Source organism: Rhinolophus sinicus, chromosome 18 (assembly GCF_057876585.1).
Source record: "Rhinolophus sinicus isolate RSI-liver-muscle chromosome 18, RSI-T2T, whole genome shotgun sequence".
NCBI lineage: Eukaryota > Metazoa > Chordata > Mammalia > Chiroptera > Rhinolophidae > Rhinolophus > Rhinolophus sinicus.
The window spans coordinates 69,101,140-69,121,708 of NC_142518.1; the positions used below are offsets into that span (position 1 = coordinate 69,101,140).

At 38.2% G+C, this 20,569-nt stretch overlaps 1 protein-coding gene across 1 annotated transcript; it reads right to left on the reverse strand.

The window, feature by feature from the left end:
• Positions 1-6,442: 6,442 nt before the first annotated feature.
• RAB9B (RAB9B, member RAS oncogene family) lies at positions 6,443-16,868 on the reverse strand. The gene is made up of 3 exons (XM_019719809.3): positions 16,515-16,868; positions 11,301-11,392; positions 6,443-10,122 (listed from the first exon to the last, which is right to left on the reverse strand). The coding sequence occupies exon 3, from the start codon at positions 10,078-10,080 to the stop codon at positions 9,475-9,477; it is 606 nt and encodes a 201-aa protein (XP_019575368.1). The 5' UTR covers positions 10,081-10,122; positions 11,301-11,392; positions 16,515-16,868; the 3' UTR covers positions 6,443-9,474.
• Between the last annotated feature and the right edge of the window lie 3,701 nt (positions 16,869-20,569).

Consider the following 20,569-nt stretch of genomic DNA (forward strand, 5'->3'; position numbering starts at 1 on the left):
TAGGACAAAGCCATGATTGTCTAAAGAATAACCCTACAGATCAGAAAGCTCATTTGGCTAAGATATAGCTAATAACAAAAGCTAACAACTGCTACATAATCAAACAGCAATTTTCACAATTGCCAATAATTGTTTTTCTTACTGTATCTCTCATAAAATAAGGAGGAGAATGTGGAATTGAAGAACAGTGTTTTTGTTTGTTTTTGAAACTCTTTATCAGGTATGTCTTTCTTTGTTTCCTTTATTAGGGACACTTAGATTTTACTCATTTGGATAATTTTAAATCAGACTTTTAAAGATGGAATGCTAACAAAAGCTAACAGCTCTGATTTCAACAATTTTCAGTAGCTTTTGTTTACTCAATAAGGCAAGGGCTATTGGGGAGACACATTGCAGTAGTTCCTAGGGTTACTTCCTTGGGTGGAATAATAAGGACATGACTGACTTTAATGAAATTTCTCCCAGGCAAGAGCTACTTGCTTCTTCCCTTTCCGCTGTCTGAAGTCTAAACCCTGCTCTGCTTAGAACCTTACTTTTCTTGTTTATGCCTCTCTGGTTTCATTCCCTCCTCATCCCTATGTCTTCTGCATCTCCTAAATTACATAAAGTGGATAAATTCTGGGGAATCTATTGTACAGCATGGTGACTAGAGTTTACAATACCATGTTGTATATTTGAAAGTTGCTAAGAAGATAGAACTTTAATGTTCTCACCATAACAACAACAACAACAACAAAATGATAATTATGGGAGGAGAAGGATATGTGTTAACTAACCTTACAGTAGTAAACATTTCAAAATATATATGTGTGTCAAGTCATTACATTGTACACTTTAAACTTACATAACGTTATTGCCAATTATATCTCAAGGAAGCTGGAAAAAAATTGAAAAAAAAATCCTAGCCCCAGAATATGAGGTGTGCTGAAAATAGCACTGGACTGAGAAGCAGGAGATGAACGCTCTAAAGCCTGATCTGTCACTGGCTAGTTGCGTGGGTCTTCAGGAATTTGCTTAACTTTTCTGTTCCCCAGTTTTATTATCTGTAAAAAGAAGGGATTGGATCCTATTCTTAGAGTTGGTTCCAAAATTTAACCTAAAGTAGCACACACATCACCATGCTTTCTGTACCTCAACCCTAAACTGAAATAATCTTCCATTTTTCAAAATTCTTCTAAGAAACTTGTTTGTTTTTAAGAGGGTCTTTGAATCTATTAAATACTACAATCCTTTGCCAGCTATGTCACAAGAATCTGCACTGTGAAGTTCTTTTTAATAATTTTTAATCTCTAAGCACATACAAAATTTAATATAGATAATGTAGTAATAGGCAGGAGAAGTGAAAAAAATCTACTCTGGAATCTATTTTTATTCTTTACATGAAATAAATATGCTAATACTAGATAGGAAGCAGGTGAATAATATCTTGAAGGAAAGAATTTATTTCTCATCTACTTTATGCCAAACACATTGCTAGGCACTCATGCATATTAGTTCTGGTAATCCTCACAACAACCTGTTAAAGAAGACATATTTTCTCCCTACACAAAGAGAAGAAACTGAAGCTCAGGAAATTTACATAACTAGCCAAAGGTAACAATTACTATTTAGTGGCAGGACTGGGATTTGAATCCAAGAGATGTATGTGTTTAAAAAACTGTGAATATACTAAATGCTACTGAATTGTACACTTTAAAATGGTTAATGTTGTTATGTGAATCTCATCTGAAGAGGCGAAACAAAATTTAAAAATCAGAAAAAAAATGCATGTGTTTATACGAGCTATGACAATTAGGTACGTGAACTTGTTGCAACAATGTTGCTAAACTTTTTGATATCTGAGGGATTATTCATTATGAATTTTTACCAACTGGACAAACAGTTAACCAAGTTTACTATTTGGAAGTGCTGAAAATGCTGAATGAAAAAGTTAGACGACCTGAACTTTTCTCCAACAATTCATGGCTCTTGCATCACTACAATGCACCAGCTCACACGGCACTGTCTGTGAGGGAGTTTTTAGCCAGTAAACAAATAACTGTATTGGAACACCCTCCCTACTCACCTTATCTGGCCCCCAATGACTTCTTTCTTAACCCAAAGATAAAGGAAATATTGAAAGGAAGATATTTAGATGAAATTCAGGACATCAAGGGTAATATGACAACAGCTCTGGTGGCCATTCCAGATAAAGAGTTCCAAAATTGCTTTGAAGGGTGGGATAGGAGCTGGTGTTGGGGTGCATAGCTTCCCAAGGGGAGTACTTTGAAGGTGACTGTAGTAATATTCAGCAATGAGGTATGTAGCACTTTTTCTAGAATGAGTTCGTGAACTTAATTGTCAGACCTCACACTTTGTGTCAGTTTAACTAAATCACAGTATGGTACACTGGAAAGTGCCTAGATCTCAGCTCTCTGAATAACCAGCTCTGTGACCTTAAACAAGTCATTTCATCCCTCCAGATTTCCATTTTTTTGGATATAAAATAAGGGAGGGATGGACTAGATGGATGATTTTTAGATGCCCCTTCAGCTCTAACAGTCTGTGATCTCCGTGGTTAGTCTATGGCAGAACACTAACTGGTCTTCATTGCCCCCTTGTGGGAAAGGTGAACTATTACTATCATTGTATTCCTACAAATTTCAGAATTAAAAATAAAAATACCTACCTAGATTTACGGGGGGATCACTTCATAAGTTATATAAATGTCTAACTACTATGCTGTATAGCTGGAACTAATATAATGTTGAATGTCAACTGTAATTGAAAAAATAAAAATTAAAAAAATAAAATAAGTTTTAGTACAGTGAAAAAAACACAAAAAACAATAAACACAAATCAAACCAGCCTTTTGACATCATGCAGTTAAAGAAGCTGGATAAATAAATATTTTGCTTTCTACCAATTTGTTTTAATCAAGGTGATACAAGCTGAAACTTATGACTTCTCTAAATGAAAATAACTACATAGTCTCAGATGTGATAAGGAACAAACAACAGATAAAGTAGGCATTTCTCTCCCCCCACCCTAGTTTTCTATTTTATTAGAACATGACCCTTTCAATAATCTGTCAGTATTAAAAAACACACACCATAAAGTTAAAAGGGAAGAGATACAAGAGAGAATTGCGGAAAACCAGCAACAAGGATAAGATCAAAGATTAATACCCATAATATAAAAAAAGGAGTTTCTAGAAATCAGTAAGAAACAAAAATGAATGTTCCCCACCACAAATGGGCTAAGGACTAGGATGGGCTATTCACTCAAGAAAAAAATGGTCAATAAATATATGAACAATTATTTACTCTCAAAGAGTGAAAGAAATGCAAATCAAAACATGAGCTCAATTCTCATCCATCAAATTGGACAAATGTGGTTAAAAAGGAAGATAATCTTCCATGAGTGATTGAGAGTTTAGACAAATAGGCCTCTTATTCTACTGGTGTTGATGTAATTTGGGACAACTTTCTAGGGGGCAATTTGCCAATATACATTAAAAGCTATAGAAATATTCATACTCTTTTAGTCAGAAATTTTAATTATGGGAAATAAACAGATATGTGAACTAAGGTTAATATTAAGGACGTTGTTTTATTTTATAAAAAGGAAACAGTTGGAAACAACCTAAATGTCTAGCAGTGTTTGATTACATCTATTATGATTAATCCTGCAATAGAATATTGTGCAAGCATTAAATATAACCCCTAGAAGAATATAGAATGAGAAAAGTCCCATATTATTAAGTGTAATCAGTGTGTGCAGTATGACACTAATCTTATTATATAAACATATTCAAATACACATTAAAAAGTAATATAAAAAATCTGGTTACCTCAAGGTAGTAGAATTACAGATGACTTTTATTTTCTTTATTTTGCTTTTGTTTCTTTTGTTATTGTTCTTTTTTTTTTATCATGGGTGTGTATAACTTTTGTAATAAAAAATAAAGACAAAGTTTTAAAGTATTTACTGGTGACAATGTTTTCCCATTGGAAACAAATGGAAAAATAGACGATTCCGATGTTACTAACACTTGTTCATTTATCAGCAGATTCTATATTGAGCAACATATTACAGGACAGACCCTTGGATATGCTGTTTCTAAGGCAGCCAGGAAAATGAAAAAGAAAAGAGAAGAGATAAGCCTGTCTCTTGCTACCCCACAAATGCATCACAGGAAGGCATGATTTGTATTTTCACTCTAATCAATACAGATAATGTTGAATTAAGAGTTATTTCTTTCATTAAGGAAGCATTTCTATTTTTTTTTAATTAATCAAGTAGAAGAAGCACAGCTTGGTATGTCTGGCTTAAATTCATAAGTGCTATAGTGAGACTCATTACACATTTACCCATAATTCATAGAGCATGAAAGGAATTGACAGATGACTCAAAAATACACATACTTGCACTCACAAAACCCACTATTTAAAAAGGCACTTAAATATGGCTGGACCAAAATTCTCTGTGTTGCCTGGGAGAAGACAAAGCAATTTATGAAGACACACAGATCACTGCAGCAGTTCCTATAGGACAAAAGGTGACAATTACTTCATATCCTGAGCTGTGAAGACACTTATTCTCACTCGGAAAGCAGTAAGTAACTCCTCAGCGCCCCCACACACACACAAAAAACACCTCACAAACATCACCACCTCCACCAGCAAAATAAAAGGCAGATCCTTATGTACCAGTTTTTTACAAATATATCAATAAGGGGACATTTAATAACCTTTCTTTCTTTAAATATGCCTAGCTTTTAACATTATCCCTTCCTTTTCTTAAAGAGAAAGGAGTAAAGAATGAGGGCTTTATTAGAAATTAAAAAGACAGCCAAATAAAAGGGTAATTGTGAGGTGATAGATATGTTAATTTGATTGTGGTGATTATTTCACAGTGTATACGAATGTCGAATCATCAGGTTGAACATTTTAAATATATACAATTTTACCTGTCCATTATACCTCAGTAAAGCTGGGGTAAAAAAAAAGAGACAGTTTGGAAAAACTCATGCACATATATTAACATTTTATTAAAAGGTGTATCACAGTTTACCTGCCCTAAAATCAAGAGTAAGAAAAGTACTCCACTGCAATGAATCCTACATCTCCATAGCAAGGAAAGAAAAAAGTGAAATAATGATCTGGATCATGGAAGTTAAAAATAAAAAGTGGTTGCAGTTACAACTACTGCAGGTAATTCAAATGAAAGTAGAGATGGCCACCCCAACTCCTATATTGAGATTAGTCAAATTGATACTTCAATTTTCCAGTGTTTAAACAATTCAGTTACAGAATTAAAGAGAAGCCATCTATTCTACACTCTCCATTTCCTGGAAGGACCATAGCCAAACTGTTTCCAAAAAAATGAGAGTCTTACCATTTCTTAAGACATCAAGAGAAGGAGATTTCCTGCTGGGCTATGAATCAGGCGGAAGAACAGCAAAAACAGAGAGCTAGTTTTCTGCTTTTAAAATATTAGTTTCGGATGAGCAAATCCTTTTCTAAAAGGCTTGTAAATCTATGACCTTCTATGACGCAACCTAAAAGTTGCATCATTACAGCTTAATCATTACAGCCTAATGCTGATTTTGAAGTAGAGTCTGATAATTTGTGAAATGATTATCCTTAGAGATGAAAACAGTAGATGTGGTAAAAATTGTTTTGTTTTTTCCCCCTGTGATTTTGACTTCCCAAAGTTCCAACAGGCAAAAAGTAAAGGGAGGAGAGAAGAGAGCTAAATCTGTGACCGATAGAATCAATGTAATGAAATTATGTGCGGTGGAGAGACTTGAGTCTGTAATTGAAAAGTATGGTGAACACACAATGGGATTTATAGATGATGTAATACAGAATTGTACACCTGAAATCTATGTAACTTTACGAACAAATGTCACCCCAATAAACTTTAATTTAAAAAAAAAAGTAGCCACTGTATATATTCAATCCATTCGATGCTAATCTTTACAGTCCATTATGTGAGAGGCAAGAGAACAGAATATTTAACAAAATTATCCTTGGTTTTCTGATTGATTTTGCCTATATTTCCATGTTTCCCAAGATCTGGATAGTATAGCAGTCAAGAAAATAAGGGACATATGTATATTCTGTTTATATTTTGTGATATTTTAACATTTGTTTTAAAGTATAATGAAGAAACAAAGTGGAGAGTAAAGACCCAATTTCCAGTCCCAATACTCTTTATGCATTAAAAAGTATCATAAAATAACCCCCCCCACCTTGATCTTTTGAGTTTGTTTCCCAATCAGTAGAAGAGAATCTGTCTGATCACTGGGTAGTGGCTTCTTGGAGTACCACGTAAAAAGTGATGTAGAGGCCACATGCAGTGCAGCCTAAAAGAGTGACTTGATTGACAAGTACTGTCTGTCATGCCCACCAGCTGCTCAAAAAGAGAAAGGGAGAGAAGAAGCACAGACGGTGTATATTGCTTATTCAAAATGCACTTTTTATTTACTTCAACACAGATTACTTTTTACAGTTGAAACAAAATATCTGATACACAATTTTGAGTTTTTAGCAGCACCTGCAACAAGAGGATTCTGGAAAACCTCAGGGTAAAGTAGAGATGGCTGGGGCAGGCACAAATTAACCTGAAACTTATCATTCCACTGAAGACATATGGAATCTGAGGACCCCTGAATGTTAGCCCAATACATGAAAAGAAGCTAAATAAATATTCTGTATGATGTTTTAATAGACCATTGAAAAACAGTATAGTTCCAATTAGAAATATCTTATTCAAAAAATCTAGTGTTCATGAATAAACTTACTGAAACTACTGTTCTGCACATTCTAGGGTACACAATTTCTAAGCCTATATGCACAGTTCTTGGTACTCACAGATTTCAACCTTTGGTGTGTTTTAATCTCACCCAAATTATACATCAGTATTCCACTGAGTGTTATTCACCAAAATGCTACTGTTTTAGTTACTTAATGTTAAGTGCTTTCATTAAGATATTGTGTAGTGATTTGGCAGAAAAAAATTAGTATGGCTAAGAGAAAACGGGCTTCAGTTGACCTGCCAGTAAAATTAACACTTGTCTTGGATGGACAGGAGGCTTATGAATGGGATACTCATTTTTTTTACTTAAATGACAACATGCCATTCTAATAGAGACAAGTACTTCTGTGAGTGGATGGAGGTCTTTATGAAGGCCTGAGATCTACGAATTGAAACTATCATAAGCAGAGTGCAAGTAGAAAGAGAAAGCCCCAGGTCTCATGCACTTAAAAACAATTAGCGTTTAACAGTGCTGATATAACAGATTTTCACCCTAACATGATTATAGCAAAACGATCACAAAACCTGGAAACCAGTGTGGCTGGCTATAGGCATAGGCAGGATAGGGACCAATACTTAAGAGCTATGGGGTCCCAGTTCTGGCTTTGACTTCTGTCATCAAAGTTAGTTGGACAATGGGGTCAGGACTATATTTAAATTGGAAATATTGAGTACGACTGGGTTGGAACACTGTCTTCCAATTGTCTATGTGGCCAAAAAGTCCCAGAGCTCTTAAAGCACATAAGGTCCCATGTGTAAGGCTGATTCCATATGTGGCTACAATGGAGAGTTCTAGGCTCTATTCCTTTGAAAGCTCCCATCCTTCCCTCCCTGGCCCAGGTCTCTTTTGGGGATCATTTCTAACTGTCCCTCACTAACTTGGGTCACTATTTTTAATCATAGATGTTTTAAAAGTACAGATTAAAAGCAATGCAGGACAAACAGGTCAACTGCCAAAAACTAGACTGCATGTAGATAGCAGGCAGTCATGGTAATCAAAATTTGACAAACCACTTTTGTATTTTTTTAAAATTTTATTTTAAGTGTGTTTTTCCAGGACCCATCAGCTCCAAGTCAAGTCGTTGTTTCAATCTAGTTGTGGAGGGCGCAGCTCACAGTGGCCCATGTGGGAATCGAATCGGCAACCTGGTTGTTAAGAGCACCACGCTCTAACCAACTGAGCTAACCAGCCGCCCCTCACTTTTGTATTTTAATATGGTATCTTTAGGATGTTTATATCAGGGCACATAATGATTACTCAGATCTCAAGAATTTCTCCTGCCATAGTGCAAAAGCAAAAGACTGAGTTACGTATTTGCTGTTAAATGCTGATCCCAGAATAGTTTGGGCATTTTTAAAGTCCCTCTCCATAGTCTTAGCCATTGTCTTAAGATACATCTAACTATAACATGGCACTGAAACGTAGTTTGTAGCTTATAGATTTATAGAACTTTTAGCTGGAAGGGACTTTAAACCAAACATCTAGCCAGTACAGAATTTTTTAATGGTATTTAAAGATGGTCATCCAGCATCTTCTTGAATATTTTTACTGGAAGGGAGTTCACTATTAAGGCAGTCCATTCCACTGTTGGACAACTCTAATTATGAGACATTCGTCCTAACACTGGGTTAAAGTCTGCTCTTTCAATGTCACTTTCAATGTCCTAATTTGGCTGAACATACAGTACAACATACAAGAAATCAGTTTCTTCTTTTACAATAAATATGCAAGTTAAGGAACCTTGTGAGAAAAGCCCATTATCCCCCAATCTTTTCTGAAGGCTTCTCTGAGAGCACAGCATGGTGGACCAAAGGACCATCAAATTACGAGCAGAGAGCACTGTATCCAAAGCCATATATTAAGCAGCATTGCTAAATTGAAAAGAGGTTGTCAAAGAAGCAACATCCCTATGCAGCAAAAGCAGACTTATGAAGTAAAAGCAGACCAGCCATTTATTTGCAAGGGTGGTTGGCATATTTAAGCATAATCCATTCCCTAGTACCCTGTTACTTCAAACACAAGGAGTATAATTAATGTTCAGTGTCATTAGTGTATCGCTTATTGAGATGGTATTTTTTGAAAAGCTCAGATGGGAGCAAACCATACATAAGGATTTAAACAAGGCAGTGTACATCATTACACTTTTTGCATTCCTACTCATTACAACCTCTTTATAATTTGAGTTTAGAACATCCATGTTTGTATTATTATTTTTATTGTAATCCAGCTCGGAGTTTTATTCCCCACCTTCCCTTTGGCAGACATGGCAGACATGTCAGAAACTGCTTGGCAAGAGTCGATGGTGACATTTGTTAGTTGATTAATGGAACGCTTTAAGGGATAGCTGTAGTTCTTTAATTCCTTCATGCGGCTGGGTTCTAAGTTTAAACTCTGATTTGAAAAACATTTACATCTCTCAGGACTAAAGCTTTCTGAAATGTCCTGATAAACACAAGAAGGAAATAGCAGAAATCACTCAAAATACACTTGGCTTAATAAAGCACTTTTAAAAATACTGCTCTACAACTTCAGTTTGAAAGCCTCTGTCTGATTAACAATTACAACCTTAACTCTTACCTTTTTTTGTTTGTGCACTCTTAGAGGGGCACAGTTATTCTTATATTACTGAGTGATCAACTTGGGGCACACTTTTAAAAGGCTTCTTACTTTTAACAACATGAGGATCCTGCTTTGGAGCCACTGTTCAAGTCAATAGTGTGACCTAACATGCAATGCTCCAGCTGTTCCTCTACAGCCAACACCTGTCTGACAGCTTCTTCAAAGGCCACTGTCACATTAGTATCGTCTTTGGCACTTGTTTCTAGATAAGGGTAATCCCCATTCTCCATGCACCAGGCTTGTGCCTCCTCAGTAGTCACTTGCCTATCCTCTTTGTCTACCTTGTTACCGAGAACTACAAAGGGGAAGTGCTCAGGGTCTTTCACATCTGCATAGTAGATGAATTCTTTCTGCCAGTTACCAAGGTTCTCGAAGCTCTGCCTGTCATCCACGCTGAAGGTCAAGAGGCAGCAGTCTGCTCCCCTGTAGAAGGGTGTCCTAAGGCTCTTGAAACGTTCCTGCCCTGCAGTGTCCCAGATCTGAAGAGTTACAAAACGTCCATCTACCTCCAGATCTCGATTTAAGAACTCTACCCCTATGGTGTGAAAAGCCTGGGAGTCAAATTTATTGGTTACATAACGGTTCATAAGTGAGCTTTTCCCAACTCCACCATCACCCAAGAGAATGACCTTTAAAAGCAGGGATTTCCCACTCATCGTTGCAGCACCAGACGGGGAGGAGTTTGTAAACAAGAGAGTCTGAAAATAAAAGAAAAAGTAGGAGGGAAAACAGTTAAATCTGAAACTGAAATCAACTTCATAGTAAATTTCTCTGAATTCTGAGGCCTTCTAATTTAGCTTCTCTTGATTCAAGCTTGTTAACTGATATAGTACAGCAGAAGGAATAAAGCTCTTTTTGCATAAGGGGGAAAATAGGTCTTGTTTTCTGAGGTCTCTTGTCTGTGCCAGGAAAATGGCTGAATGCCATGGGTAAACGGAGTAGCAGATGGTGCTGCAATTTGGTTCAGTATTGACCCTATTCTCTCTTCGATGAGAAAGCCTAGAGCAGGAATGCCACTCAAATGTGTAACCACACTAGCTTCCGGTTTGGACAGTTCCAAACAAGAGGTAAATAGCATGAAATCATTTTGGGGTTTGAAATCTTTTCCCGATGGACCCAAGCATTATTGAGAAGAGAAGTCTGCATAAACCGGAATTCTGTCAGTAGAGATTTGGGCTAGAATTAGACTGGACTCCAGAACTTGGAAGAGAGAAAAAAAGGTCAAGTTCCTTCCAGCATTTGCCCCATTACACTTGCATTGATACGGATATCCTCAAAATTAAAGATTATGGATCTTTCATAATCTTTTCTTCATGAAGCAATAGCACTTAAGTTGATGATAGCTGACTGGTATCAATATAACAGCTATCATTCAGGAAGAAAATCTTGACCTAGATTATTGATTTTTAGATTTAGGTTCTCATTCCATACTAGCACTAAAGAAACATACTGTAAATTCTAAAGTGCTAATAATTGTACTGAACCTTTCTTGTTACCTCCACAACATGTCTATACATGGAATACCTAGAATGCATCTTAAGATAAAAAGATGAAATGTTTACTGAACAGCTACCTTGTATTAGATTCTGTTAGGTACTTTCACACTATGTCTATTATGGGAACTCAACAGTGATAATGTTAATTGGGTGTTATTTATGCAAGAGACCCAAAGAGATGAAAACTAACCACTAATCAAAAGAGAACATGCAAAAGAGTTTTTGGAGGCACACACATTTGAAATGCAATTTAAAAAAACACCTTAGTAGTCCTTAAAATTATATTGGTGTACATGTGTGCTAACTATATATTTTTCTAAACATTCATTTTTTAGGAGATCAAATAAAAAAATAACATATATATGTATATTTTTACCTACCCAGTTGAGTGTAAAATATAAACCTATCCAAGTGGGTGTTTGTCACAATCTGGTCTTTTTCTTGTTGTTGTTTTATTCTTTCTTTTTCTATTCTAAAAAACAAATTGGGAAACATTATATTTAAAAATCTATAATGAAATAAAGTTAAGGCAATATATATATATATATATATTCAAGTCAGGAAAAAAACAGACCAACCTCAACTTACCTACAGGGAATGCTTTTTACAAATACACTTAAGACTTCAAAATGCTACAAATATTTAACATGGACAAAATAATTTTACTGCAAGAACTTTAACTTGGCCAAACTTGAGTGTACTTTATACGATTTTTAAAGTTTTACATTGTCTCTCCATTCAAAGTAGACCAAAGAAAGTAGGCGATATTCACAGTAGATGATATTCAGAAAAGGGAAAGCACAGATGAGTCTAAGACATGTTCAAATTCTATGTCAGAGATGAAATTCCTTCCTTTTACAGCTATCAGTATTCCCATATCCAAGAACGTACTAGTGCACTCACCAACCAGCCTTGAGTTTGTCTCTGCATTTGATTCCACAAGATCAGAGAAGAAAAAAATATATGTTTGTGGATTCCATTTACAATATATTCTCTTGGCTCATTATTTTATTCATTATTTTTGACCATCTGTCTTGAACACAGATTTTAGTGTTTTGCTGGTTTTATTCAATTCGAACATAACTTCATTTAACATTATACTTAATTATGGCAAGAGTCTTATTTAACCAGCATCAAGAGTACTGGTCTAACAATAATTTAGTGGTTACCAGAGGGTAAGGGAGGCTGGGGGTGGGAGATGTGGGTAAAGGGGATCAAATATATGGTGATGGAAGGAGAACTGACTCTGGGTGGTGAACACACAATGGGATTTATAGATGATGTAATACAGAATTGTACACCTGAAATCTATGTAATTTTACTAATAATTGTCACCCCAATAAACTTAAAAAAAAAGAAGAGTACTGGTCTAAAAAGAAAAATAGTCCCTAGATTTGTTGAGTGTTCTTTCTTACTGAGGAATAAAGAAGTTTTTAAGAAATCTCTGCTGTTTAATAATCTCATGTTATTTTTTCAAATATAGGTAAAGCATTCAATAAGGGATGGATTAGAAATATAAATTAGTAATTAGGAATTTAAATAATGTCTTTTAAATTGTTAGGCTTTATTCTCCTTCTTGGTCTATACCTATTCAAAAAATATTCTCAAGTTTCCCACAATTCCTGATTTCGTCCTCTTGGTTTTTTTCTGCTCTCAAACTGCTGTCTTTGGAACTAGCTCAAGTGACAAACACTTCTTTAAATGAAGATAAGACAAGTGTCAGCAGAACTCTTGAACTCTCACTTAAAAAAGTAACAGAAGGAAGTATAAACTTGGGCATAATGCTGACAGTATTAAGGGCCCATGCCAAATAAGCTTCCTTAAGTTCCTAGAAAACAGGTGTTCATATCATTAAACAACTCATAATTCTACTTTCCCGGCTGCAGATACACTCAGATGACGAGTCAAGGACTGAGCGCCTATGGAAACCAAATAGTCAGCTCCAGGAATAATGATGAAGTATTAATAACTATCTGAGATAAGGCTGCAGTTGCTTGTGCATTCCCTATTTGGTCATGTGCACACATAACTTCTGGTTACATGGGCTCTATACCAGGGAAAAGGGAGGAAAAGCAATGTGGTTCAGTGTCAAGTGCACTGGGCTGGCAGCAATCAGGAGACAAGAGTCTTTATCACTGCTTTCCCATTCATTTATTTTATGAACTCAGGCAGGTCACTTAATCTTGCTGTATTTCAATATCTTCCTGTATAAAAATAGAGCAGAGGGAGGCCTGATGGCTCAGTTGGTTAGAGTGTGAGCTCTTAACAACAAGGTTGCTGGTTCAATTCCTGCATGGGATTGTGGGCTACGCCCCCCGCAACTAGACTGAAAACGGCGACTGGACTTGGAGCTGAGCTGCGCCCTCCACGACTGGATTGAAGAACAACGACTTGACGGAACTGATGGGCCCTGGAAAAACACACTGTTCCCCAATAAAAAAAAACAAAACACAGAGCTGATAATACCTGCTGTACTAACTCACAGGATTTGGAGGGGAAATGAATAACTTAGGAAGTTTGCAAAGATTTGTAAGCATTTATTGAAAATTTTGGTTTGACTTTTTTGTTCCTCTTGCTCCTACATGTCCTTTCTATCACTGGTGGTGGCCTTGTGATGCAGTGTTAACCCCTCTCAGAAAGGGCTTGCCAGGGGAAGGATAACAACTCTTCCTTTTCTTTTTCTTCCATATTTGAGAATGCCTTGTTTCCCAACAATTTTGAGCATCTGCGTATACCACAGAACCTCAGCATTGGAGGGACCTTAAGCGTCTTCTGGTCCAATCCTGCTACTCATGCTGGAGAAAACATTTGCGTGCCTATTGTGTGCTGTGTCCCTACTAAGGTGACCTCCACTCTTCTCTGTTCTCTCCAACTCCCATTTGTTTGCTGGAGGTAGAAATGAATACAGTTTAGGCTTGTCTCCTTGCCTTTGGCCACTAAATCCTGCCGATTTTTCCTTGGAATATCCTTTTCAGTCCTCTGCTACCATCCTCATTTTGGCCCACATCTCCTTGAATCTAATCTATTATGAAAGCTTCCTGGCTCTTCTCTCCCTGCCTCTGGTTTCTCTAATCTACTTTGCAAAGCTTCATCACTTGAGCACTCACTGGGTGTAGACACTGTTGGAAAAGCATGCATGTTTCGGGCAAGGTACCCTCAAGGAGTTTACAAGTTAACATATAAACTTCAGATCTCATGGTTTAAAGTTGAAATGGTATCATTATATGCCTTATTTTGTTAACAAAAAACTTTTTTTTCCCAAATATGTCTTTCCGACACAACCAAATCTTAAATTCCTGCATAGTAAGGTTCTTGTTTGTATATATCTTTGAAGCCCCTTCAGCATGTAGCACCAGGGTCCTCCATATGGCTAATCAATAAATATTTGTTCATTAATTAACGATTTAGGTAGGTGCTCAGAGCTAAGGCCTTTGAATTGATGTCAAGGTACAATAGATTCACAGTTCTGTAAGATGTCCCAATACTATTACTTATAAAGTGACTAAAGAGCAGGAGTTATGGACTATCTGAATCACTTTCTAGATGGACTTAATAGGAATTCCACCTGTTGAAAGTAGGTAGAAATGCCCCAGTTTTCCTCCCTCCCCCTCACATTTAAAATATAAATATATACATTTCTCCATTCCCATCCAAAACAAGAGGAGAATAATTATCTCCACTTTGTGTTTTTAATGGTTGCTGGCATCTCCACCACCATCATCATCATCGTTTGAAAATAAGTGTGATCTCCTTCAGTACATACTTAAATTGAGAAGAACTAGCACAATATAAAAGCAAATCAAACAATTTTTTCATTCCCTGGACTATGCCAAATTTAAGTCAACTTTTAAAAGAAGATAACATTAAACAGGCAAAAGAATTATTTGATAACCCTAAATTAATTTAATAGGAAAGTGAAACCCCTTATACATCCTTTATGGGTCCCATATCAGGTTAGGATTTGGACTAAAATGTTTATTCTGATTTTGGTCCTATTCAGAGAAAGATCTGGCTTTAACTGACTCAAATATCCTAGAGACGTAATTCCCCTTTCCTACCGCATTCCCCCAAATAGATTAACAAGCATTCTCTAAGGATAGTTTATTCACTTTTTCCCCTCCAATTAAGATCGAAGTCTTGGATAGAAAGGTGAATTAGGAATTCACACAATTGATACTTGCCAGCTTTCTTTGTTCTTCAACACACTTGAAACCTTCTGAATCTGCTGTGCTGGCACCCACACAGGCTTATTAAATTGATTGTATTTAGTTGGGGGTGGGGGTGGAGGTGAGGGAGGAGGCAGTACAATGATGAGAAAGAGGTTGGACCTTTGAAAATAGTACATTTTAGCGTGATGATGGAGAGAAGAGAGATAGAAAAGCAAATTGGCAATGTCAGTTCGGTTGCCATGGTGGAATTATGCTCAAATCCATAGTGCAGATTGTTTGGGAACAAGACTTGAGAGGGATGTGTACTGCAGGGCTGGGGGTGGGGGAAGAGCAGCAGGGCAGCGCTAGGCAGTGTACAAGAGTGGCCCAGGTGGCAATCTGCACAGGGGAGGAGCCATGGTTGGAGCTGTGGGGAAAGCCCATCTTGTGGTGACACACTGGTTGAGGCTATTCAACTCACTGTTGATTCTTGGCACAATATTAATTCTGAACTGGGGAACTGGGCGAGACTTTCTTTAATCTATGTGAAAATCAATACAAATAAGAAATAATTGAATCTTTGAGACTCTTCTACCTTAAATGGTGTAGGTTGTTTCCAATACAACCTGATGCTTGGGGCGGGGGTGGGGGTGGGTGGGTGGTGGTGGTGGTGGTTCCTATCGTGGAAGCCTTCTGACACACTGGATTCATTTTGCAGAGGTAACAAGTTATCAGATACATCCATACGCTGAGTCCAAATGGCACAGCTGTCATGCCAATGAAAGACTATTCCCACATTTATGCCCATACTTAGATCCTATATGCAACCAGAAGGGTCCAATATGGAATTCCACCTCTAACATTTCACTCCTTACGACAGCTCTGGGGCTACGACCCTGAAGGCACACTAGATAGGAATTTGGCACTGTCCCCAGGCCACTTCTCAAGTAGACTGCCTGGAGACAGATAGGTAAGGTTTGGGTGACCTTAAGTGATTAGGGTATTGGGAAAAGGAGCTTCCTTAAGGAGACCGGGAAGGTTGTCATCTCTATGACTGGGGCGTTGTTAGCATTGGGGAATCTAGAAAGTGAGAAGTCACGCATAGTTTCAACTACCTCGTACCCAGGTCCTCTCACCTCACCCCCAGCTCTTAAAAACCAGAGGCCGTGGCGCATGCGCATTGAGCCACACCCGCTCCCCACGGAACCTTACGCTTCCCTGCCCAGCTCTGGCAGCCGCTTAGATTACTCAGCAACGCCCCCTCCATCGTCACCTGCCCCCCCCCAATTCCGACCCCTGCAGCGCCAAGGCCCCTTTCCCAAGGTGCGAGTGTCCTCGGAGATCACCTAGACCTCCCTTTCTCCGTCTTCCCCCAAGCCTCCCACCTCCCGGCCTCCGGGGTCCCCACAGCTGGTGGCGCTCCCAGCCCACGCACCGGCACCTTACCCGACACAAAGGAACAGAGATGGGAGAGAGCCGCGGGCGCCAGGCAGTTAGCTCTGCGTGCAGGCAGCCCGACAGCTCAGCGACACCGTCACTGCTTCTGCTGCCTCCTCGTCCTCAGTGGGGCTGCAAGTGCAGCTCCGACCTCGGCGGCCTGACAGCTGCCGCTCGCGCCCGCCGCTGCTGCCGCGCAACGTCTCGCGCCCGCGCCCGCGAGGGGAGGGGGCGGGGCCCGCACCGCCTCCTCAGGCCCCTTTCTTGGCCCTGGGGACCTAGCTGCCTCCCGCCTCCACTGGCAGAGAGCGCTCTCTGGATCGTTCACCCTTCTTTCCTGCTCAGTGTCCAACCCTGGTTTCCCTTGTCCTCTTCCCCTTCCCTCCGTAGGCACAGCGACAATGGACCGTCAAATAGTGCGCCCCCACTTAGTTCCTCTGCAGCATGGGGCCACAGGTCCATTTCCTGCAATTACCCTTCGACCTACCTCACTTACCTTACCGCCAAACCATTGACTTTTGCCAAAAGGATAGCACGTGCGTTCTCTTGTTTCAAATAGCTTAGGGAAATACATGATCACTACACATTACTAGGCCCTCTAGCTGACTACTGCTCATGAAAATCTCATGGCAACCCAAAAGGAAAAGCTCAACTCTGTAACTCAGACTTAGAAGACGCACCGCCCTTTACCCTTACAGTTATGGTTCTAGAAGGCCACACAGAGCATTGCCCGAGGTTTCTGGAAATGTAACTGCCGTAGAATGCAATGTTCCAATTGTGCCTCGCCTCTCAGCCAGTCCCTTCTTGTTCTCTCCTGCGGCCCTCTCTTACCTCCAAGTAGTTTGTGATTTTCCCCCCCCTTAGCTCCTGGGGTCATTTAGCCTGCACTCCATCTCTCTGTCTGGCAGATCTATCTCTGAAGCTCGCCGGATGTCTGAGAACCTGTGCCTGCCTGCGTGGCAATGCCCTTCACTCACCATGTGCCCCCTGAGGGCCCTCACACAAGCCCTCCCTCCATCTAGGCCAGTCTCTCTTACACCTTTTCACAAGTCAACCACTCTGTCAGTCCCACAGGTCCCAGCTTAAATGTCACTTCCTCAGGGTCACCTTTCTCAGTAACCCCAAAATAGAGAAAGTGCCCTGATTTACTATCTTCTAGGCTCCTGCAGCCTGCTGTGCTTTTTCTTCATACTACTTACCCGTTTATGATGAGATACTTAAATGTATGATTATTTGATTGACAACTGCCGTTCTCTGCTAAACTATATTGCACTATAAAGTCAAGAACTGTGACTGTCTAGATTCACCGTCATATCCCCAGAGCATAGGGCAATGCTTGTTACATAAGAAATGTTCAGAAAATATTCGTTGAATATGAATAGATCTTGCAGCATCAATAATTATTGCTCTTTTTTAAATGAAAGTTTATTGGGGTGACAATTGTTAGTAAAGTTACATAGGTTTCAGGCGTACAATTCTGTAATACATCATCTATATATCACATTGTGTATTCACCACCCAGAGTCAGTTCTCTTTCCATCACCATATATTTGATCCCTTTTACCCTCATCTACCACCACCCCCCCACTTATCCTCTGATAACCACTAAACTATTGTCTGTGTCTATGAGTTTTTGTTTCTTCATTTGTTTGTCTTCTTCTTTTGTTGTTTTCAGTCTTATATACCACATATAGGTGAAATCTATGGTTCTTAACTTTCTCTGTCTGACTTATTTTGCTTATCATGATAATCTAAAGATCCATCCGTGTTGTCCCAAATGGTACTATTTCATCTTCTCTTATGGCAGAATAGTATTCCTTTGTGTATATATACCACATCTTCTTTATCCAATCATCTATCGAAGGACACTTTGGTTGTTTCCATGTGTTGGCCACTGTAAATAAAGCTGCAATGAACATCGGAGCACATTTATCTTTATGGATAAATGTTCTCAGATTTTTTTTGTAGATACCCAGAAGAGGGTTTGCTGGGTCATATGGTAATTCTATTTTTAATTTTCTGAGCAACCTCCACACTGCCTTCCATAGCGGCTGCACCAGTCTGCATTCCCACCAACAGTGTATGAGGGTTCCTTTTTCTCCACAGCCTCTCCAACACTTGTCGATGATAGCCATTCTAACTGGTGTGAGGTGATATCTCATTGTGGTTTTTATTTGCATTTCTCTGATGATTAGTGATGTTGAGCATTTTTTAATATGTCTATTGGCCGTTTGCATGTCTTCTTTGGAGAAATGTCTATTCAGGTCCACTGCCCATCTTTTAATTGGATTGTTTGGGGGTTTTTTTTGTTGTTGTTGTTGAGTTGTATGAGTTCTTTATATATTTTGGATATTAGCCCCTTATTGGAGGTGTTGTTTGCAAAAATCTTCTCCCAGTCGGTTGGTTGCCTCTTTATTTTGTCGATGGTTTCTTTTGCTGTGCAGAAGCTTTTTAGTTTGATATAATCCCATTCATTTATTTCACCTTTTACTTCCCTTGCCTTTGAAATGAAATTCATAAAATCCTCTTTGAATCCAAGATCTATAAGTTTAATACCTATGTTTTCTTCTATGTAGTTTATTGTTTCAGGTCTTATGTTTAGGTCTTTGATACATTTTGAGTTAATTTTGGTACATGATGACAGATAGCAGTCTAGTTTCACTCTTTTGCATGTGGCTTTCCAACTCTCCTAGCACCATTTATTGAACAGGCTGTCTTTTCTCCATTGTATGTTTTTGGCTTCTTTATCGAAAATCATCTGTCCATATTTATGTGGGTTTATTTCTGGGTTCTCAGTTCTATTCCATTGGTCTCTGTGTGTCTGTTTTTCTGTCAATACCATACTGTGTTGTGTTTTTTTTTAATTATTGTAGCCCTGTAGTACAAGCTGAAGTCAGGGAGTGTGATACCTCCAGAGTGGTTCTCTTTTTTTAAGATTGCTTTGGCTATTTGAGATCTTTTGTGGTTCCATACAAATCTGATGATTTTTGTTCTATTTCTTTTAAAAATGCCATTGGAATTTTGATGGGGATTGCATTAAATCTGTATACTGTTTTGGGTAATATGGCCATTTTAACTATGTTGATTCTTCCAATCCATGAGCACGGAATGTCTTTCCATTTCTTTGTGTCTTCCTCATTTTCTTTTAAAAATGTCTTATAGTTCTCAGTGTATAGGTCTTTCACATTCTTGGTTAAGTTTATTCCTAGGTATTTTATTCTTTTTGTTGCAATTGCAAAAGGAATTGTTTTTTTTTTAAATTTATTTTTCTGAGATTTCATTGTTAGTATACAGTAATGCAATGGACTTTTCTACGTTGATTTTGTAGCCAACAACTTTACTGTATTTGTTCATTGTTTCTAATAGCTTTTTGGTGGAGTCTTTAGGGTTTTCTGTATATAGCATCATGTCATCTGCAAAGAGTGATATTCAGCAAGGAGGTATATAACACTTTTTCTAGGACAAGATTGCAAACTTAATTGTCCAACCTCGTATTTCATATTTTTGAGGTAGTTCTGATTTAGAATATTTTGTTCTATTTCCCCATATTTATGAACAGTAATACTTATGGGACCATTTGATGTTTTATTCAGAAAATATAGTAGCCACAGATATGTAAAAAGAAAATTGAGCAGTAAGAGTTTGTCAATATTCACCCATCATTGTCCAAAGGTGAGTCACTGGTTTTGGTGACACAATAATTTTTTTTAAAATCACTAGATATGTAAATAATCTTGTGGAATAGGGACACTTTGCAAGTTTATCCATAGCCTGAAGGAAAGATCTCTGAAGATCATCCAATTATTGAGAGCATCAGTATGAACTCAGTTTATTACTTTTTTTTTTTTAATTTTATTTTATTAAATTTATTGGGGTGACAATTGTTAGTAAAATTACATAGATTTCAGGTGTACAATTCTGTATTACATCATCTATAAATCCCATTGTGTGTTCATCACCCAGAATCAGTTCTTCCATCACCATATATTCGATCCCCCTTACCCTCATCTCCCACCCCCCACCCCCCGCCTCCGTTACCCTCTGGCAACCACTAAACTAAAAAC

Coding starts and splice junctions, on each gene's coding strand:
- RAB9B (XM_019719809.3), bottom strand. CDS start 10,080: ATGAGTGGGAAATCCCTGCTTTTAAAGGTCATTCTCTTGGGTGATGGT.